The 24069-nt window shown below is 30.8% G+C and overlaps 3 protein-coding genes across 3 annotated transcripts; all 3 read left to right on the top strand.

The window, feature by feature from the left end:
* Nucleotides 1–7399: 7399 nt before the first annotated feature.
* On the top strand, nucleotides 7400–12771 carry LOC132735873 (LHFPL tetraspan subfamily member 6 protein-like). The gene is made up of 3 exons (XM_060722891.1): nucleotides 7400–8436; nucleotides 10329–10427; nucleotides 10985–12771. Exons 1-3 carry the CDS (start codon nucleotides 8031–8033, stop codon nucleotides 11107–11109), a joined length of 630 nt encoding a protein of 209 aa, XP_060578874.1. The 5' UTR covers nucleotides 7400–8030; the 3' UTR covers nucleotides 11110–12771.
* A 223-nt stretch (nucleotides 12772–12994) lies between these two features.
* Nucleotides 12995–18066, top strand: LOC132735877 (LHFPL tetraspan subfamily member 6 protein-like). The gene is made up of 3 exons (XM_060722895.1): nucleotides 12995–14263; nucleotides 16210–16308; nucleotides 16771–18066. Exons 1-3 carry the CDS (start codon nucleotides 13858–13860, stop codon nucleotides 16893–16895), a joined length of 630 nt encoding a protein of 209 aa, XP_060578878.1. The 5' UTR covers nucleotides 12995–13857; the 3' UTR covers nucleotides 16896–18066.
* A 1117-nt stretch (nucleotides 18067–19183) lies between these two features.
* On the top strand, nucleotides 19184–23462 carry LOC132735876 (LHFPL tetraspan subfamily member 6 protein-like). The gene is made up of 3 exons (XM_060722894.1): nucleotides 19184–19935; nucleotides 22184–22282; nucleotides 22770–23462. Exons 1-3 carry the CDS (start codon nucleotides 19530–19532, stop codon nucleotides 22892–22894), a joined length of 630 nt encoding a protein of 209 aa, XP_060578877.1. The 5' UTR covers nucleotides 19184–19529; the 3' UTR covers nucleotides 22895–23462.
* Nucleotides 23463–24069: the final 607 nt, after the last annotated feature.

Below are 24069 nucleotides of genomic sequence, written 5' to 3'. Positions count from 1 at the left end.
AAAAAATGGCGGCCATTTTATTTCATTTTATTTAGAAAATAGACCACGTGACCAGATTTTATACTGTTAAAAAATACTGTTACCTATGTAACAGTACAAAATTCGTAGTCACGTGGTACACTTGCATTAACAGTAAGAATAACTCCCAGAGGTCTATGGGAAATTAACATTACGAAAAAAGTGAGGGGTAATAAAATAATTTGGTAAATGATTGTTATGTTATCGGCGAGGAATATCGAATGGTTTTTTACCCTTTTTGTTGTGTCCAAACTGCACAGCCTTTAGGGCACTCTTTTTCTTTCAACAATCAGTTACAGAAAGAGGCCTTTATTGTTTTGTCGTTTAAATTGACAAATGTAAAATTTACACATTTGATTGACTGAAAGTAGGACTAGAACAATAACGAAATTCAAAAGGTAATTTTAAATGCAAAATCTGACAACAAATATGATAAATGCATTTGTCATTCGATGTTATACATGCACCGATGACATTATATCGTTGTAATCAATCGTAATAAATGAATACTTCCAAGCGTTTTATTCATCAGATTATAATTATTTGAAAATTATCAAGATCCTACTAATGAAGCAGAGTTCTGGTTTACTGAAATACCTTTTACAGTATTATGTTCAACCGATGTATGTGTTCTAGATTAATGAGGGTCTATCCGCCCCCTCGGGCACTGAGAGTACGGACCGTGTACATGACACCATTACCTACCAAATTTTCACTGAATGATACAAACTATGCATGCAAGTCGATTTATGTTCAACCGATGTCACACATACAGTACATGTGTACATATCCACGGGTACACGCAGCCCTAAGCATTTCATAGTGCTATATGTTTTAGATATGACAGTACTTTATTTCAGACGTTGCATTGATTGTCTTGATTTCCTTGGTTTCTATCACCGGTTAGATTTAGGTAGATACATTAAGTTGTGGTTGGTACAAAATTTCCTTTCTTCTCAGGAGTAACTATGACACTCATAAAATTTAGTTGTTCGCACCCTGGTGTGCTTTTCGCGTATGAAATATCTTTTTGTTGAATAGTCAAAAAGTGAACATCCGTTTTCAACGGAAGTAATTGCAATGTAAATAATTATGTGTCAAACTGGAACATGCAGACGATTTAAGCATGCAACAAAGGATTATTTCACAATTTTAATCAGTGAAACGTTACAGATATGGTGGACAGACATAGGATATCGTCGTTATTTTGTCAAAAACCATGCTAAGAATATTCTGGAAACAGGAGGATCAGATTTCACAGATCATAACCGTGTAAATGGGTTAGTGTTTTGTTTCCTAAATAAAACCTAGCTTATTGTATGTTTATGATTTGTAGATATCATCACTTGCTTTAAGAATAAAAGAAAAAGAAAACTTCTCAAGTAGGCCTAAAGTACACTTAAAACTTAAAAGGTAAGGACAGTTTAGTTATTGTTACTCTTGGTTTATTTTTGTTACAGTTAGATTTAGTTGACAATTACAGATCATCAAAGTATTTTTGTTCGGGGTAATAAAATAAATAACACATGGGTTTGTGAGTAACAGTAAAAATATCATCCCGAGGAAAATACTGTTACCCGAGGCGTAGCCGAGGGTAACAGTATTTTCCTCGGGATGATATTTTTACTGTTACCCACAAACCCATGTGTTATTTATATACTACCATTTTGGTGCTTTTATAAAGGTAGGGGTGGAGGCATTATAAAGATCAGTAATAACTTCGAATTTATAACTTTAGGTATAGTGCCTTTGATTTGATATTGCTTAGCCGGTGAAAGAGAGTGTGGGTGATGTTGCACTTTGGAACAGACTTAATAAAATCGTGTCTGCCGCAGGAAACAAAAAGAAACTTTACCGAAATATCGTGTCAACTTTTAGTTCAGATATTGCTTGAAATTTATCAATCATAATCCAGCTAAAGACGGCTGCTATTAATTAAACTACATGTACATGTAAAGAGACTGCTCTGCGGTGAATGTGTAATTTTGACAAAACTTCATATATGAACGCTACCTGTACGGTAAATACTGTATAAATAAATGTTGACCCTATTCAGGTATTCATTTATAAATTTATTAACAGTCTTGACCGAATTTCACGGTTTATGAGTATATTGCGACACAATTTTATGAAAACCTAAAATGTTTAGCATATAATTATGATATGATAAAGTAAAATAAATAAAGTGTTATTGTCGTATCCGCTCCAATAGTCGTATGATGTTTAATTGCCAGCTTGCAGCATTTAGCCTTTCCTGAGATTCAATAGGTCTCTGATATTAAATGACAGTTATAATTCCCACACATGTTGGAGTTTAAACATTGAAATAAACCAATGAATAAACCAATGTACAAACACATTTATATTCCTCCAAACAAAAAGGTACCTAAATGCTTAATGGGTGGGAAATTTGAATTCTAACAAATGGTTAACTTATACTGAATGACGAGAAAAGAAAGCAAATGATATAAACGACAAATGAAAAATTGTTATATATGTCAAAACGGTGCATAAATACATTCAGACTAATGAAAAGATGTTTTGTTAAGGTCAGATCCTTCAACCTGATAATTAAGTTACTTTTAAATCAAAATAAACAAAATTTCGTAGTTTTTGCTGTTCGACATGAATAAAACATCGAAAAGTAAGCTGAAAAGAATAAATAACCATATAAAATGATGGTTAAAATAAAAAAAGACTTCACATCTGATGTGACAACTGTTAGCAATTTGATACTTCTTTATAATTGATGTTGATAATATTTCTTTTGATTCGTTTTGAATTGTTATGAAAGTAATAGGAAATAAGTAGAAGGTATACATTTGGTATTTTTGCAAAAAATAACAAACAAATAAATAAATAAGCTTACTTATTATCCTTTTTATACGTTTCAAGCGTTGAAAATACTGTAAAATTAAATTGTTAAGGAAGTGGAATTCGTACATTTTGAGAAATATGATTTTTAAATATTTCCAAGCCATTGATCTTTTCTGGACTTATTTATCTTTCAATCTGAACAAAACTATTCTCATTTAAGGAAAAAAAATCAAAATATGCATTAACTGAATAGTAATTAATTAGCTTTTCAAATACATCATATGAACTACTATACAGACATTAATTAAGATAGAATGTTATTGTTGTTTTTTATTGCGAGGCACGGTAGTTGTTATCATTTTCTACGCTTAAAGGTTAATAGCTGTATGCTGCGGTACCGGATGTTTTACCATATTCCATATTTAGTGTTATAAGTTAAAACTTGCAACGTTCTCTATGCTCAAATAATACATCCATTTCTATAAGACAAAACGTTATGATACATACAACAATATTTCTTACATTCAATGAAGCGATGTGAAGGGAATATTATACAATCTTGGTAAATACTTTAACATACCAACCTTTTATAACCATTAATGACCAGTTATTTTTTTGAAACTCTTCTTTTATCTATTAGAGGAATCACCATTCGTTATGCGTCTCATAGAAAAAAAAATAAACATCAATAATGAAGATAAACTTTTAAAAGAAATAAAGAATATTGAGTCCCATCCTAACACTAATTATGAACTTTTAGAAAACAAAAGAAAAGAACTTTTAGATTTACGGAAGAAAAAAATGGATGGTGTATTTATAAGATCAAGAGCTAAATGGATACAAGAAGGAGAGAAACCTACAAGATACTTTTGCAATTTGGAAAACAGAAATTATGTCTCAAAATTTATGAATTCTTTAATAACAGAAACAGGAAAACATTTACAAAAACAGGAAGAAATACTTACAGAAACAAAGAGGCATTATGAAAATTTATATAAATTCAAAAATACTGAAACAGTGTGTTTAAGTCAAATTTTGTATAATACTGACATACCAAAATTACTAGATAATGAGAAACAATCTATTGAAGGTGCCCTAACTTACAATGAAATGTTGAATAGTCTGAAACGCATGTCAAATAATACAAGTCCAGGCAATGATGGTTTTACTGTAGAATTTTTTAAATTTTTCTGGAATGATTTAGGTATGTTTTTAGTTAGATCAATAAATCATGCATATAACATAGGTGAACTGTCAGTAACTCAAAAACAAGGTGTTATAACCTGCATTCCAAAAGGAAACAAAGATAAATCCTACTTGAAAAATTGGAGACCAATTTCACTACTAAATGTATCTTATAAAATTGCATCTTCTTCAATAGCTTTTCGCATAAAAAATATTTTAGGAAAGATCATTAACGATGACCAAACAGGCTTTTTACCCGTAAGACTCATGGCGACAAATATAAGATTAGTTTATGATCTCTTGTTCTACTCGGAAAAGAATAATATACCTGGATTGTTACTATTAATAGATTTTGCAGCTGCTTTTGATACTGTTTCCTGGAAATTTATGCATCAAGTTTTAGAGTTTTTTAATTTTGGACCCTCTGTTAGATCATGGATCAAACTTTTTTATACAAATATAGAGTCATGTGTTATTGTTAATGGTCACATGTCAGATTGGTTCTCGCTACAAAGAGGCTGTCGTCAAGGTGATGCTCTGTCTCCCTACCTGTTCATTCTTTGCGCAGAAATCCTGTCAATATTGATAAGAGATAATAATAATATAAAAGGAATTAGTGTTAATGGTACAGAGTATAAACTCTCTCAATATGCTGATGATACTAGTTTATTCTTAGATGGCACGTCAGAATCATTAAAAAACACAATGTTAACTTTAAAATTTTATGCAAACATTTCAGGCCTTAATATAAATATGGAGAAAACAAAAGTAATTTGGTTTGGGTCAAAAAAATACAGTAGCACAATACTTTGTCCAGAATACAATTTATCATGGGGAGATAACTTTTTCACACTTCTTGGAATTAAATTTTCAGTAGATTTATCTAATATAGTTGATATTAATTATGACTCAAAAATTGAGGAAATTAAAAAGTTGTTTGCTTGCTGGTCAAAAAGAGTGTTAACGCCACTCGGCAAATTAGTGGTTATTAAAACCCTTGCTTTGTCAAAATTAAATCATTTGATTTTGAGTATTCCTAACCCACCACTAGTAAAAATAAATATTATCTTGCAAATGTTTTTCAATTTTCTATGGAGTGATTCAAGAAATAAGGTTAAAAGAAATATTATATCACAGGAATACAAGTTTGGAGTGCTTAAGATGGTTGATCTCAAGTGTTTTATGTATAGTTTAAAAGCAACATGGCTAAGAAGACTGTTGACAGTTAATTGTAATTTTTACACTTTGTTAAAAGTGTATGCCCGTTTTAAAATAACATATATAAGTATGGTTCAGATTACGCAAGAATACAATTACATCAAGATTTAAATCCTTTTTTGAAAGATGTGCTTTACAGTTTTTATTTAATTTTTTCAAATGTAGAGGTGAATTCTTGTCAGCAAAGTTACTCAGTCAATTTATGGCATAATCCCGGCATTAAAGTAGCAGGATCTAGTGTTTGTTATAACAGATGGGTATCTAGGGGAGTAATATTTTTAGGGGACCTTATCAATCAAGAAGGGGAATTTTACACCTGGCAAAATTTTATTAGTATATTCAATATTAGAACAAATTATTTGGAATATCAAGGTTTTTTAGCTGCAGTAAATGAATTTCTTTTGAATAATAATATAAGACATTTACCTAAGAAATCATTCAATATCCACATTCCTTTAGGTTTGGCTATTATAAATAAAGATAAAAAAGGATGCAGATCTATATATAGAATGATAAAAAAGAAGGAAGAATACCCAAATTCATTGCAAAAATGGAAAAATGAATTAATAAGTTTAGGCGATATGAATAACTTGAATTTCAAATTAATATATAGTAATGTTTTTAGAGTAACAAAAGACCCAAAACTGATCTGGTTTCAATACAGAATCAACCATAGAATTTTAGCCACAAACTATCTTCTTAAAAAAATGAATATTATTACAGAAAATGACTGTACATTCTGCCAACATGAGCCAGAAACTTTAATACATTTGTTTTGTAATTGTGAAACTATTAAACAATTTTGGCAACAATTACAATCATATATCAAAGAAAAATGTAATATAAATTTCACTAATTGGAGTAATTTTGATATCTTATTTGGGAATGTTAATATAAACATCATCCTAAATAAGATTATTTTGCTAGCAAAACAGTACATATACTATAACAGATTGAAGAAAATAAGGCCTTCTTTGGAAATTTTTAAGAAACAAATAGTTTCTATTTATACTACTGAAAAATACAGTGCCAAACAGCTGTTTCAATATGAAAAATTTGAACGCTCATGGGAAATGTTTAAAAATTTAGTAAGTTAGTGAGACTATGTAATTATTGATATTTTTAAGTAGTAGACACCCCTTGTTTAATTATTAATATTATTAAGACACTCTACTTACCTGACAGACCTTCCATCAGTGACCTCTACTAATATTTAGAGAATATTAATAACTTGGAAGTAAATCCTCCAAGTTTTACACCAACAACCTTTTCTTTTTTACTTTTTAGAGAAGACTTATATAGGTAAATGAAAACATTTTCCTCTGAATTAGATGAATTCTAACCTCAAACTTGTTTTTGCCTTTTCCATATACCTGTTGCTTTATTAAATTCAATAACTTACATGAATATGCAACATTGCTGTGTAGTAATATCTTTAGTATTTTGTTTTAAAAACGAGGTTATTTTTACTTTGTCTTTTTTTGTATATATAATTCGAATATAAAGGAAAATGTAAATTCAGCAATAGACTACTTTAAAAATTCACAAAAACCCCATTTTAGCTATTAATAATTATTTTAGCATATCAATATTGTATCTATTTAGTTAAAGTGACATTATGCCCATCCAAAGCAAATAGTGAATATAAACAGTGAAAGTTGAAATACATTTTTGCCATGATTCGTCTCAGTTTTTCAATATATTCCATAACTCTTATGGCTCAAGGAACATTTTGGAAATATATGTAGAGGGAAAAATTATACTTAATAAAAGTATGGGACAGTCTTTATGTTTTAGGCAGATATTTATTTTATCCAAAACTTTTTCTTATATCAACTGTTGTCAAACACCATTATTATTGTCAATAATGAAATTTATAGTCAATAAATCTCAACTTGACTTTGAAAAAAAAAATGAGCTTAATGTCACTTAAATGTTTTAAATATAGTATGATGATATATGCCATGAATTGATAATGTAAGGTACAGTAGGGGATGGCTCTCCGACCCCACTGCACCAATTACGGGGAAAATAAATGGGCAACATATGTTGCTGAAAAAATTAAAAAAAAAACAAAAAAAAAAACCTTTTATATCGTTAATATTTTAGCTGAAACGCATTAAACCACAGTAATGGAGAGAAATGGATTAAAAATGGCCATATCTCTTGTTCAAGGCGGATTGGTAGGGATAAAGCAGGATATTGGAGAAATAGAAAACTCCCCAGAAGCTGAAATGAGATATCTCTGATTGCAGGAAATATTAGTATTTTATACGGAGAGGGCGGAAACACTTGAGTTTAATTAAATCGTATCGAAATAATGGCTGTAATATAGATTAAATCAGGGCATGCTGTTTTATTTCGTTCCTACTTTGAGCCAATGAAGATCACGTTAACATTCTTGAAGGATTGATGAGCTGATTGAATAATTATTTTTGTACAGATGATTTAAGATTGTTCGTATTAGTTTTACAAGCTAATATCGCTACATTTTACCTAATAAAAATTTGTTATTTACAAAACTTTAGATTAAAGAAATTAAACCCTAACTAATGATCCAAAGCGGATAAATAGTTGGTTTTAAAGATAATGTACTGAGAGTTTAACAGATCTATATGGATGATATGAATATATGGATCTTATTGTTAATTTTAAGTGGAAATAACACATGGAGACCTGACAGGGATAAATTATCATCATACCTTTAAATTTATCGACCCTGATTTCTCTATGTAAAGATAAATAGATTAATTAACCATATTTGATTATTGTAAGATAGTATCTGATGAAAGATGTCTGGGCTTTCTGGAATAGGAGTGTTTTGGGCATTTTCGTCCTTTATCTCGTCTGTGACTTTGTGTGTCGGATATTTTATGCCATACTGGATAACTGGACAAATTTTTATTCAGAACAACGGAAAATCAGGACAAACTGTTCCCGTAAGTTTTGGAATATTTCGTCGATGTAACTACCCGACAATAAATGACAAAGGACAACTTGAAATAGTTCATGAATGTGGACGATACAAAACTTTCACGGACATTCCAAGCACGTCGTGGCAGATAGCAACTCTTATAATTGGACTAGCGTGTTGTTTGTGCCTTCTTGTCTCACTAACTGCTATGTTTGGTGTTTGTGTCAAAGGTGTCGTCATCCCGACGGTAGCACGGACGGCGGGAATACTTCAGTTATGTTCAGGTATATATTATATTGACAGTTATAAATATTTATTTATTCAATCATGTACTACTTTAACTGCTAACAAATCTTGCATAAATAGGCATACAATTTACAGCAAAGAATTAAACATGCTTTGATGAGCATTCATTTTAAGTTAACTTTTGCGATTATGTTCCTATTTGAAATGACTTTTTAACTGACATCTATCAAGATATTAACAACTTTTGCCGCTTGACTACACGAACCTGATGTTGAGGTACCAGGTTACGCATATTGTTGTTATGCTGTCGCTACAAACTTGATCTCCTAAATTATTCTAATATGCTACATATTTAAATGGTTATCTGCAAAATGTCGTTATATATATATCAAAAACTTTATGTAAAGTTTTATAATGTAAACTGTAGCAGAAATTGTCGAAAAACAAATAAATGATATAAGATAATTGTCTATTTATAATTTTTAATTATAAGATATTAATTCGGAAAATTTGTGACGTAAAACCTTTTTTATTTTTCTTATTACCGAAATAGTTGGGCTTATTGCGGGTCAATCTGTCTGCTAAGAAGCTTTCGCTATCGGACACGGACCCCGGACCCCGGACATGTCACCAGTCATGCACTTTAAGGTTTAATTCAGAAGCACAAAGTGGTGATTATTTACCCCCGTGTAATTTCCACAGAATTTAAGCCGAAGAGATGAAGATGAACTACCTTAAATTTGATAAGAACAAGAGATTTCATCCAGAGAAATTGTTGAACGATTACAATAAGGAATCACATATTAAGTTTAATCAGATAAAATGGAAGTTATCTTTTCGACAAGATAAGACACTGCTCAAATATTTGCCAAAACAACTTTTGTAGATAATTTTAAACGAGATATATCGTATATGTATATTTTCTTAGGCGAAGAATCATTTCAGACTTAAGTCATGTAATGTAAATTTCGGCCTTCTTCAGCTAGTGCACGTAGTTATATCCTTAAAATAACTCGGGGACAATCGGTATGTTTGTAAATAATCCGTACAAACTATTTGTTCTATCAACGCATTAATTATAACGTTTTCAATTCTTCTAGGACATATTCATTTGACTTTCTGATATTTATTGCGGAATAGTTCAATTTGTATTTAAATATAATTCTTTTTCTTGAATAAAAGTGATAGCCTGTATTTGACGCTTTAAACTAAACACATACAAAGTTACTTTATTGTTTACAAACAACTGGCTCCAGCTCTAAGTAGATTGCACTTTGTAGAATTGTATTCATTATTGTTCTCTCTAACTTCTGTTACATTTGCATTATAATTACCAACGGTCTATGTCTGTCGTTTTCAGTGCTGTATGAATACTAATTATAACGTTACCATGGAAACAAACATGACAAAGAATTATAAAAGATACAAGTATAAATATTGGGTTTCTTGTGTGATTGTAATTTCCGCTTCAGTCAAATTGACAATTTACAATCTTGAGTGTTAAAGAAAAATAAGCTTGACCTGAACATGCTTCTGTTCTAGCTTGATCGCAACTGAATAAAAAATTCCATACTGATAAAAAAACATAATGAACATATATATATTAGTAATAAACCACTTAAAGAGTTGTGTTTTTGTTATTTTGTTTTTTGTGCTAATGATAAAATGAATTTATTAATAGATGCATAATTTCAGGCACGAACTGGCACCTGAGTAGAACCATCGATGTTCTGTAAGCTAGTTTGATAGAAAGAATCCAAAGTCCCTGTCGGGGATTCGAACCCACACGATGTTGCACAAGAGGTTTAAAGTCAACAACGATATTAACCACTCGGCCACGAACGCCCCTACATAAATATTTATTTACACAGTAAACATATTATAACAGAATGTATGATTATTTAAAATTTGTGTTTTCTATTTACTTCAGGCTTATTACTGACAACAGCGGTTGCGATTTATCCAAATGGTTTTGGAAGTCTGGAGGTACAGCAAGCTTGTGGGAATAAATCAAAATCTTACCATTTAGGTAATAGGCCTATACAGACAACAACGGTTTAGTTTGTAAAATATTTACAATATATTTTATGTATATTGTATTTGATGTATTCTTTTTATTTGTAATTTGTAAGTCGTAATGAAATTATTGAATTTGTATTTAAAATACATGTAACTTTTCTGCAATCTGATATAACATACGAACTATTAAATTATAATGATACTGATATTAAATCACAATTATAAGTCTCCACGGTTATTCGTAACAAAATGGTTGCAATGTAGGTAGGCGTTCTATCAGGGGCGTGTCTTTTTTCGTATAAGGAAGACAACCAACCAGCTTCCGAAAGATAAAATGGTTATACCATACAACCATCTCGTGCCTTACATTTTGTACAAAAGTGTACTCAAGACTTTACTTCATCAGTACAGCTTCATATTTAACACAAAAACAACCAGCTATTTACCTGATATTTATTAAAATGTTATCATTATTCCAAATTGATGTTGTTTTGTATTTGAATTGTCAAACGATAATTTATTATGATTTCCTGGTTTTATGTTTATTACGTGCCGTCTTTATTTCAGGTAACTGTTCGTTATCTTGGTGTTTATACATCACGTGTGCAGGTGTGGGCGTTACTTTTGTTTGTTCAGCTCTCGCTTACCACGCACCGAAACGGAAACAAATCGTGAGAGGACATGCAATGTAGCATAGACATGGATAACTACTTTTTATAAATTATTTTATAAAAATGGCGCTCAAACTCCAGCCACATGCAATAGCAAACTCTATGTTGGTGGCCCAGTTCATGTCAGTTAAGAGGATCTGGGTTTAAATTTCGGCCAATGTTTCGAGAACCACAAGAATGCTAATTGTTGAATACCCAACACCGTCAGTCTATTGGTGCAGTATATGACAAGGATAATACTTTTTTGAGATATCTGATATTATACTCTTTTGTGATATATAATCTTGCGTGCAATAATGTTATTGTATGTTGGGCAGTGTCTTTCTAGTACATTTTGTGCAAGACAGACGGCCAAAAAACGATTAACATTTACATGGATATATTTGTGATCCACTGAGGAGAATTTTTCAAAATTATCAAGAGTTATGAAGATAATACCATAGTGCAGTCTCATATATTATAAAGAATGGGATAACAAATATTCTTCAAGTGAATCATCATAACATTTGGTATGGCTAAATATTGAATAAGTGTCTAATTTAGTTTACATGAAGGTGACGCGAAAAGAGATAAATTGTAACTACTTATATAAATATATCTCAAAGACGGAACATATCACCTTAAATTGTGTCATCTTGAATAAACTCCTGACCGCCTAGAACACGAAATTCTAGGTTTTAGATATGGCGTATTCCTAACTGTGATAACCGGGTGTGACTTCTCTTATTTGATTTAAAGTATTTTTCTTTTCTTAATGTGATTTATTAACAAATTATTATAAATATATAATGACTAAAACATCAAAAAAAAAATGAAAACAAATTTCATTATAAATTTATCAAATTAATGTGAATATATTACAACCTATAAGGTAAACCCTATTTAAATGAATATTGACCCTATTCTAGCGTTCATTTATTAATTCATATACAACCTTGACCGAATTTCATAGTTTTATACCACATTTATAACAGTATGTGACACCTTATTAAGAAAACCACATTGCTATGCATAATATAATATAATATGCTAAAATATAACAAATTGTTGTATACGCTCTAGATAAAAGTAGTAAAATTGAACCACGAAGTTTTAATATTCGACATGAATTAATCATATGCATTTAATTGAAACAAAATTAATTACCATTTCAAATTATTAATTAAATCGTCAAGAATAATTGAAATTGGATTTGTTCAAAACTGAATAAATAGTGAATCTTTGTAAAAAAATCTTAGTAAACATGTAAACATATCTTAGTAAACATATATTTATAAAAATGTATGAGGCTACCGTTTTACCAGTAATTACATATACTCCGGCGGATTCATTTATTTTTTCGAAAAAAAATGCATGTGCTTCATTCTCGATATAAATACAGATATGATGTTTGTTGTTCGTACATTTTTATTGTAGAATTCTTACAATGTAACAAATAAGTACTGTAATTTCTAGTACAAAACTCCTATGTACCTATAATTCAAAGGTATTTATTTATATACCCTTTGATATAAAGAGGGGAAATAAACATTTTTTCGGAAAAAAAATCAGGTTAATGACATATGTATTACATTTCAAAGTAGTGACCAACCTTTATTGTTACTGATATGTTACAAAGGAGACGTTAAATGCATCAAAATATGATCGTTTGTTTCAAGTATAATGTTGATAGATAAAAAAGACCCACATTAAAGAAAGATACTTTGTGTTAACATTCCATGTATCCTTCACTTGAACTTATTTTTGCTTTGCATTGATTAAAATGGCAGTTATTTGATTTAAAACGGCAGTTGAACTTACTTCTCTCTGAAAAGGTCAGGAGAAACATTTTTAGTAGAAAAATACTATTGTTTGACCATGGCCTAATTAATTGATATATTCATATAAATAGCAGTACTTACTATAACCAAATGTTCAAATGTTGAATTTTGCTTAAGCCGGTGCTAGAGGGCGTGGTCGGCAGCTTGAATTTAACACTTCCGTCTGTGAACAGGCTCAATCAAAATGAGCATGCAACATTTTCAACAGTTCTTTTGCGTTCTTCATTGATTATGTTTTTCTTTACTTTAGCAAATACGGATAAAAGCGAGTAAATAATGCAGTAAAATTAGGAATATTTAACAGATTTTTGTTTCTTGTAAAGGCGGACAGTATTATGTGAATCGCCGTATTTCTAATAAAGGGCGAATTGGTTTAAATTAGATGCGATATTGGAGAAATAGAAAACTCCCCAGAAGCTGAAATGAGATATCTCTGATTGCAGGAAATATTAGTATTTTATACAGAGAGGGCGGAAACACTTGAGTTTAATTAAATCGTATCGAAATAATGGCTGTAATAAAGATGAAATCAGGGCATACTTATTTTATTTCGTTCTGAATTTCAGTCGATGAAGATCACGTTTATATTCAGGATTGTTGATGCTGATGGAATATTTATTTTTGAAAAGCTATCGTAACACTGAAGCTTAAACTTCGTATTAGTTTTCTACATTTTACTGATAAATTAAAGTTTAATACCCAAACTAATTGCCCAAAGCGGATAAATAGTTGGTTTAAAGATAATGTACTGAGAGTTTTACAAATTAATATGGATAATTTGGACTTTATTGTGAATTTAAAGTGGAAACATCACACGGAGACATGACAGGAATAAATAATCATCATACAATTTGAATTTTTAGACCTTAAATTCCCTAACGGATTTAAGAATGCAAAGATAAATGAATTAATAAACCACGAGTGATAAATTTCATTTTTTTTATTAAAGATGTCCGGGCTTTCTGGAATCGGAGTGATTTGGGCATTTTCGTCCTTTATTTCGTCTGTGGCTTTGTGTGTCGGGTATTTTATGCCTTACTGGATAACTGGACAAATGTTTATTCAGAACAACGGAAAATCAGGACAAACTGTTCCCGTAAGTTTTGGAATATTTCGTCGGTGTAACTACCCGGCAATAAATGACGATGGACAAATTGAAATAGTTCATGAATGTGGACGATACAAGACTTTCACGGACATTCCAAGCACGTCGTGGCAGATAGCCACTCTTGTAATTGGACTAGCATGTTGTTTGTGCCTTCTTGTCTCACTAACTGCTATGTTTGGTGTTTGTGTCAAGGGTGTCGTCATCCCGACGGTAGCACGAACGGCGGGAATACTACAGTTGTGTTCAGGTATAAATTCCATCTGCTAACTTTGCAGATAAAATAATTATTAAACTGAACTTTCATTTCATGTTTGATTTTAACTGGTAACAAATCTGGTAGGAATTTCAACATGGAAACATACATGTAGTGTGTAGCATTCATTTTTAAAGTATATCTACTTAACCTTTCCACTTATGTTTCTATACTAAATGACTTTTTATCTGACATCTGTCAAAATGTCAACAACATTTGCTGCTTGATTACACGCACTCTGACATTTAGCTACCAGGTTACACTAACCGTTGTTATGCTACCGCTACAAACTTTATCTTAAGTAGGATTTTATTTCTCGTCTGCGACTAATTTATCTCGTTTATCTGCCATAAATCGTTATTTATCACAATTTTAATGTAATCATTTATATACATTGTTTGTTATTTACTAAACTCTCGTGGATCTTATTGAGAACATGAGTTTACTGCAGTAAATATCGAAATTTGTAATTTGATAAACATGAGAATATTTTGTTGATTTTATGTACAACTTATTATGATATAAACATCTGCGTACATCTCATTCATGTTCCAATATAACTTTCTTGTGTATGAGATACAAGATGAAATTTGTTTCAGATATTGATTCATTTAGTTAATAGTAGTTTAAATAATAATAAATCATAGATCATTGATTTATAAATAAATGAAAATAGCTGTTTTGCATGCAAACGGTTGACTTTAATATCAAACAGAATTCCGTTCCTATATTAGGCATTATATACTGCTATCTTTTTACGGACTGATATTTTTTTATATGTTTAATAGACAAGGTAGGATTTCATTAAAATAAGAGGTCCTCTTTGCAGTATATTGTGTCTACAGAGATTATTATTGACAAAGAGTCATTTGAGATTTTATGCTAAAAAACACACACGTAATTCTGTATCAACTGAAAATATTCAAATTGAATGTCCCAAGAAATAAATCTGTTTATCACATAAACCGCGGCGCAGGAGTGTAATAAAGCCATTTAATAAAAACGATATTACACTAGACGATATTACACTAGTGTAATAACACTTTGACGTCACGTTATTTGCACTATAAACATAGCGTTAAAGCGCGCTAATGTTAGCGTTACACTATAGGCGCGTCAAAGAAAAATGACTCTTGTTTACCGTTCTCATTTTATATATGTGATAAATAGAATATTATATTCGTGTAGATTCAATACTAAATTTATTGAACTCGTTGAATAAAACAAAATTATGCTCGCCAGATGCTCGCATAATATGATTTTATTCAACTCGTTCAATAAATTTAGTATTAAACCTACACTCATTCAATATCCTCTATTTTGTAGCCTGACGCGACGTTCTAAGATAATGTCTGGAAATGAATGACTGGCTAAAAAGCACACAAAGCAATAAAAACAGTTACACTGTTATTCCATGATATTATTAGAATTATCAAAGACAAGAGTAACTATTAATCATAAGGAAGAAACCTCTTGTCATTTTATATAATCTAGAACATTATGTAATAAAAACGGATTTTTACCATTATACGCGGTGATTATACATTGCTAAAAGATACTTGTGAAAGAGTAACAGTGATATAATAGAAAAAAGTAATTACAGGCATTTCAACAATAACGGCAGCGAAAGGCTTGCGTAAATAACAATGGAATTGTCAACCACTGTGGCTGGATTGTTGATAATAGATACATTATAAAATGATGTTACAATTTGTCATAAAGAACGTAACGAAATTATTACAAATAAGAATATTTATCATAAATGTAGGTAGGTATATCATGAGCAATTTTACGATTTGACATTTCAAGTTAAAAGAATGAATTGTCCGTAACGGCATTTAAATTAAGAAGATAAACAACGTCTCAATAAATTAAAAAAAAAAATAACGCAAAGTAACACATTTTTTTAACATTTCTTTTCTGTGTGTTATTTACTTCAGGTTTATTACTTACCGCTGGAGTGGGTATCTATCCAAATGGTTTCGGAAGTCCGGAGATACAGCAAGCTTGCGGAAATACTTCCAGTTCTTACCATTTAGGTAATACACGGACACTACAGTTTAATTGAACGAAATTGTTATTCATGCCAAAAGAAAAAAAATGTATGACTTTTTTTTCTATAATCATTTTTGTTTGAAATTAAAAAGTTGTCTTAAAAACAGAATAACGTTTACAAATAAATATAACTACACTTCTTTTCAAATAAGCATTCTTATTATTACGCTTCAATCAGATTACGTGTATTGTAGCAATTTAGTAATGATCTTGGTATGAATATTGTTTGTAACATTCATTGTTTTCCTTTTCATATTATGAAAATGCACAGGCAACTTCTAAAATGTCAGGTTAATCTTGGCACACTCGTGCCTTTTACAAAATCATATCAAAATCTTATATAAATCGATTAGGGGTATTTCAAGTTCACATTATTTGCATCCAGATAGTCAAACCATATTTGACTTGTCTACCGTTCATTTTATTGCGTGTGTGCTTAATTTCAGGTGATTGTTCATTATCTTGGTGTTTCTACATGACGTGTGCAGCTGTAGGCGTTACCTTTGTATGTTCTGCCTTGGCTTTCCACGCCCCTAAACGGAAACAAGTCGTCGGAGGGTATGCAATGTAGCCGAGACAAGAAATAAGATGTAAAAGAGTGAAAGAGTGAAAATGGTGTTACAATTCAACTGCCACAAGCTAACTCTATATTTATAGGCTCTCCAGTCTCTGTCAGTAAGGAAGACAAGGGGTTTGAATTCAGGTCGAGATCATCTAGAAGCTTACTGTAATTATACAGTAACACATAGAACCAATTGATATTGTTGAAGTGATTTTTGACAAGAATCATACATATACATGCACGTTGGATGCGTACCCTCCCCGGCACCGTCTTGAGCGCTCTTAATTTATCAACATTGTCAGTTATAGAATCATTATGATATTATAGAGACGAGGTGAAAAGGGTAATAATCAGATGGCTATGCATAACGTACGTGATGGCGAACAATGACATGAACATGTTGATTGAACAAAGTGATCTTACAAACACGTGTGCCTTACCGAAAACTTTACTACCAAATGTGTTCAAACAATTGTTATACTATTTGTAATATTATTTGTTGTATAGATAAATTTTGGCCTGTATTTTGACTTTCAATGGTACGTATGACGACTTTCTGATATCACGGGACATAACTGCATTCATTATTTTACTTTAAACTGGTATGAGTGGTCTCCCTGAAGTAGCATACTGATAATCAAATGATATTATCAATGTGTATATAAAGAAAACATTTTATAAGAAGATGAGATTCCATATTTACATCTGTTGTGCATATTATTTTATGTTTTATTACGGCTGTAAAATGAATGACTTAAAACATACAAAAACCATTTGCAAACAAACTACATGTACATTATAAATTCATCAAATTAATGTGAATATATTACTACCTATAAGGTATGCACTTTATAAATAAATATTGACCCTATTCTAGCGTTCATTTATTACTATATATACCATCTTGACCGAATTTCATAGTTTTACACCGCATTTATAACAGTATGTGACAACTTATTAAGAAAACCACAATGCTAAGCATAATAAAATATAATATGCTATAATATGATTTTATTGTAAAAGTTGAATTACGAAGTTTTAATATTCGACATGAATTAATCATATGCGTTTAATTGAAACAAAATTAATTACCATTTATTTAAACGCCAAGAATTATTGATATTGGAAATGATCAAAACCGAATAAATAGTGTATCTTAGTAAATATACATTCAGGCTACCGTTTTACCAGTAATTACATATATTATTTTTTTTTCGAAAAAAAATGCATGTGCTTCATCCTCAATATAAATACAAATATAATGTTTGTTGATAGAATAAGTACATTTTTGTTGTAAAATACTTGCAATGTAAAACAAAAAAGTATGTACTGCAATTTCTAGTACAAAACACTTTCATATTGTAGCTGTAATTCAAAGCTATTCATTTGATATCCTTTGATATAATGATGGAACATGAACTTTTTTATGAAAAAATAAATGAATCAGGTAAATGACATATGTATTACATTTCAAAGTAGTAACCAAACGTTATTGTTACTGATATGCTACAAAGGAGACGTTAAGTGCATCAAAATATGATCGTTTGTTTCAAGTATAATGTTGATAGATATTAAAAAGACCCACATTAAATTAAGATACTTTGTGTTAACATTCTATATATCCTTCACTTGGACTTATTTTTGCTTTGCATTGATTAAAATGGCAGTTGAACTTACTTCTCTCTGAAAAGGTCAGAAGAAACATTTTCAATAGTGATATAATTTTGTTTGATCAAGGCTTAATTAATTGATATATTTATATAGACAACAGTACTTACTATAACCTAATGTTCAAATGTTGAATTTTGCTTAAGCTAGAGGGCGTGGTCGGCAGCTTGCATTTTACACTTCCTTCTGTGAACAGGCTCAATCAAACTGAGCCTGCAACATTTTCAACAGTTCTTTTGCGTTCTTCATGGATTATGTTTTTCTTTACTTTAGCAAAAAAAGGATTAAAAACAAGTAAAACAATGCATTATTAGGAAGATTTAACAGATTTTTGTTTCTTGTAAAGGCGGACAGTATTATGTTAATCGCGGTACTTCTAATAAAGGGCGAGTTGGTTTAAATGAGATGCAATATTGGAGAAATAGAGAACTCACCAGAAGCTGAAATGAGATATCTCTGATTGCAGGAAATATTAGTATTTTATACGGAGAGGGCGGAAACACTTGAGTTTAATTAAATCGTATCGAAATAACGAGTGTAATAAAGATGAAATCAGGGCATGTTTATATTTTCGTTCTGAATTTCAGTCGGTGAAGATCACGTTTATATTCAGGATTGTTGATGCTGATGGAATATTTATCTTTGTAAAGCTATAGTAAGATTGAAGCTTAAACTTCGAATTAGTTTTCTACATTTTACTGATAAAATTAAAGTTTAAAACCCTAACTAATTGCCATAAGCGGATAAATAGTTGGTTTAAAGATAATGTACTGAGATGTTTACATATTAATATGGATAATATGATAATATGGACTTTATTGTGAATTTGAAGTGGAAACATCCCACGGAGACATGACAGGAATAAATTATCATCATACAATTTGAATTTTTAGACCTTAAATTCCCTAAAGGATTTTAGAATGCAAAGATAGATGGATTTATAAACAACAAATGATAAATGTAATTTCATGAAAGATGTCCGGGCTTTCTGGAATCGGAGTGTTTTGGGCATTTTCGTCCTTCATTTCGTCTGTGACTTTGTGTGTCGGGTATTTTATGCCATACTGGATAACTGGACAAATGTTTATTCAGCAAAATGGAAAAACAGGACGAACGGTTCCTGTAAGTTTTGGAATATTTCGTCGGTGTAACTACCCGGCAATAAATGACAATGGACAACTTGAAATAGTTCATGAATGTGGACGATACAAGACTTTCACGGACATACCAAGCACGTCGTGGCAGATAGCCACTCTTGTAATTGGACTAGCGTGTTGTTTATGCCTTCTTGTCTCACTAACTGCTATGTTTGGTGTTTGTGTCAAGGATGTTGTCATCCCGACGGTAGCACGGACGGCTGGAATACTTCAGTTGTGTTCAGGTATAAATCCCATCTGCTAAGTTTCCAGATATAATAATCATTAAACTAAGCTTTCATTTCATGTTTGATTTTAACTAGTAACAAATCTTTTATGAATTTCAACCAACAGGGAAAACATACATGTATTGTGTAGCATTCATTTTTAAAGTATATCTACTTAACCTTTCCACTTATGTTTCTATACTAAATGACTTTTTATCTGACATCTGTCAAAATGTCAACAACATTTGCTGCTTGATTACACGCACTCTGACATTTAGCTACCAGGTTACACTAACCGTTGTTATGCTACCGCTACAAACTTTATCTTAAGTAGGATTTTATTTTTCGTCTGCGACTAATTTATCTCGTTTATCTGCCATAAATCGTTATTTATCACAATTTTTATGTTATCTTTTATATACATTGTTTGTAATTTACTAAACTCTCGTGGATCTTATTAAGAATAGGAGTTTACTGCAGTAAATATCAAAATTTGTAATGTAATAAACATGAGAATCATCTGGCGGAGAAGTTTAGACTGACAAATTTCTAGATTTTACGTATAACTGATCATGATATAAACCTTAGCTTACATCTAATTTATATTCCAATATAACATTCTTGTGTATGAGATATAAGATACAAGATGTAATTTGTTTTAGATATTTATTCAATAGCAGTTTAGATAAATAATATTTAATAAAAAATCGAATATAACTGTTTTGCATACTCTAATATCAAACAGATTCCGTTCCTATTATATAGAACTTAGGCATTATATACTGATATTTTTTTGCGGACTGATATCTTTTTATAATTATGTTTAATAGACATGCTAAGATTTCATTAAATTAAGAGGACCTCTTTGCAGTTTAGAAAAGCGTATATTGTGTCTACAGAGATTATTTTTTACAAAGAGTCATTTGAGATTTTATACTAAAACCAAGTACGCGATTCTGTACTAACCGAAAAATATTCAAATTGAATGACCCAAAAAAGTAATATTTTCTGTAGCCTAACGCGGCGTTCTAAGATCTGGAAATGACTTGCTAAAAATAGTTTAAAGCGTGCATGAAATGCGATTTCTACACCTCCTTGATGAATAAACATCCATAAGGCAATGTTAAAAATTGCTAGAATCATGTTTTAACAACGCTTGTCTTTATATGCAAAAATTATTAACGTTTCCATTCACATTATGGATTGCCACCACAATTTCTCGTTATCAAATTTCTTTTATATTTTTTTCCCAGAATATTTTTCGGATAAAGACGTTAGCATGAGTTGGATATTGTTATACCCTTTTTTGCTTTTTATTATTCGGATTTCTTGAATTTTCATTTTTATTTCTTCCGACTTCTGTTATATTGTTATTCTAATAACCACCCGTCTGTTGTCGTTTTCAATGATCTATGAATACTAATTAAAATATTACCATGGAAACAAATATGACAAAGAAGCAGAAAACAAAGACATGATTGGGTTACATATTTGAGAATAATTTTCTATTCATTCTATATTTGGTATCAAATTATCTGCATCGTTAAAAGAAAGAAAAAACACGAATAACTGGGAATAATTGTTTACTTTTGTATTAAAGCAATATCATTGTATAAATCATTGAATTAATGATTCTTTATGTCCCACCGATGTTCACACATAATACATGCAAACAAAGCAATAAAAACACTTACACTGTTATTCCATTATATAATAAGAATTATCAAAAACAAGAGTAACTAATTATCATACAGAAGAAACCTCTTGTCATTTTATATAATCTAAAACATTATGTGATAAAAATTGATCTTTACCAGTATATATGCGATGATAGTACATTGCTAAAAGATACTTGTGAAAGAGTAAAAGTGATGTTATAGCAAAATAGTAATTACAGGAATTTCAACAATAACGGCAGCGAAAAGCTCGACAAAAAGCTTGCGTAAATAACAATGAAATTGTCAGCAACTGTTGTTAGGATTGTTGATAATAGATACATTATAAAATGATGATACAATTTGTCATAAAGAGCGTAACGAAATTATTACAAATAAGAATATATATCATAAATGTAGGTAGGTATATCATGAGCAATTTTACGATTTGACATTTCAAGTTGAAAGAATGAATTGTCCGTAAAGGCATTTAAGTTAAAAAGATAAACTCAAGTACAACAACGTCTCAATAAATTAAAAGTACAGCAACGCACAATAACATAAAACGCAATCACGTTTTTATACATTTCTTTTCTGTGCTGTTTACTTAGGTTTATTACTCACAGCGGGAGTGGGTATCTATCCAAATGGTTTCGGAAGTCCGGAGGTACAGCAAGCTTGTGGAAATACGTCCAATTCTTACCATTTAGGTAATACACGGACAATACTTTTTAATTTACCGAAATTGTTATTCATGCCAAATGATCATTTGTATAACTTGTATTTATATAATCCTCTTTTTGTTAAACTTTGAAATTAAAATGTCGTTTTAAAAACAAAATGACGTGTAAAAATAGATATAATTTCACTTCGATTTTTACGTTTTTGAAATGAGCAAACTGGTAATGAGCTTCAATAAGATACATGTATTACAGTGAAATGGTTACAGCCTGAACCGATTAAAATATTGATTGTTTTTTATTGATTGTAACTATAAAGACCTACCCAGTCAACTTCTAAGATGTCATGTTGTTCTTGCTTGTTCTCCAGAGCACACTCGTTCCTATTACAAAATCATATCAAAATTTTATATAAATCGATTAGGGATATTTCAAATTCATATAGTTTGCATCTAGATAGTCAAACCATATTTGACTTGTCTATCGTTCATTTGATTGCGTGTGTGCTTAATTTCAGGTGACTGTTCATTATCTTGGTGTTTCTACATGACGTGTGCAGCTGTAGGCGTTACCTTTGTATGTTCAGCCTTGGCTTTCCACGCCCCTAAACGGAAACAAGTTGTCAGAGGATATGCAATGTAGCCGAGACAGGAAATAAGATATAAGAAAAGAGTGAAATGAAAACGGTGTTCCAATTCACCTGCCACAAGCTAACTCTATAATTATAGGCTCTCCAGTCTCTGTCAGTATTTGAATTCCGCTCGGGATCATCTAGAAGCTTACTGTAATTATTAGTAACAAAGAACCATATGATATTGTTGGAGTGATGTTGGACAAGAATCATACATGTATATTTACATGTACATTGTTTTAGATGCGTTAATCAATGTTACATATATGGGAAGCTGAACTTGCTACTCTGGGTTTAAAATTGTGGAATGTCAGTTCATATAGAAACAGCGAAATATGCAACATCTCCAGTGCGTACCCTTCCCCAGCACCGTCTTGAGCGCTCTTAATTTATCACCATTGCCAGTTATAGAATCATTAAGATAGTATTGAGACGAGGTGAAAAAGGTAATAATCAGATGGATATGATGGCTATGCATTAAGTAAGTGGTGGAGAAAAATAACGTGAACATGTTGCATTGAACCAATACATATTACAAACACATGTGCCTTGCCGAGAACTCGACTACCAAATGTGTTCTGTCGTAATAATATCTGTAATGTAATTTGTTGTATAGATAAATTTTGGTCCGTATACTGACTTTCACCAAATTATGACGATTTCTGAAAAATACGGAAGATAACTTCATTCATTATTTTACTTAAAACTGGCATGAGTGGTCTCCCTGAAGTACATACTGATAAATGATGTTAAAAAGAAAACATTTTATAGGTTTGAGATTCCAAATTTCCATCTGTTCTGCATATTATTTTATGTTTTATCACGGCTGAGCAGTTAGAAAAAAGTCTTGAAAGCACCATATTTGTATTAATTAATTAAATATTTTGTTTTACCACTCGCTCCATACACAGCAAACTTATCGTTATTTAAGTACTTTCTGGATTATACATAACCGTAGGTATCAATATGTTTTATGTTTTATTAGTTAATCAATTTAAAAGAAATGAATTAACGCATACTGCTGCTATGGCGTTATACTTTAATCAGCATTACAAATTTTTCAAGGAATGTGTTTACTTTTTAACATCATTTGTGAGAATGACAATCTGACTACCGTTTGGAGAAGACTTTGTGTTTCGTCGATATTGATAGGTACAATGACCCATTTTCAACTTTATTCTCGTGA

Source organism: Ruditapes philippinarum, unplaced genomic scaffold (assembly GCF_026571515.1).
Source record: "Ruditapes philippinarum isolate M1 unplaced genomic scaffold, ASM2657151v2 ctg500_1_1_1_1, whole genome shotgun sequence".
Classification (NCBI taxonomy): domain Eukaryota; kingdom Metazoa; phylum Mollusca; class Bivalvia; order Venerida; family Veneridae; genus Ruditapes; species Ruditapes philippinarum.
The sequence above is the reverse complement of the archived record's forward strand: the minus strand, read 5'-3'. Positions and strand labels throughout refer to the sequence as shown.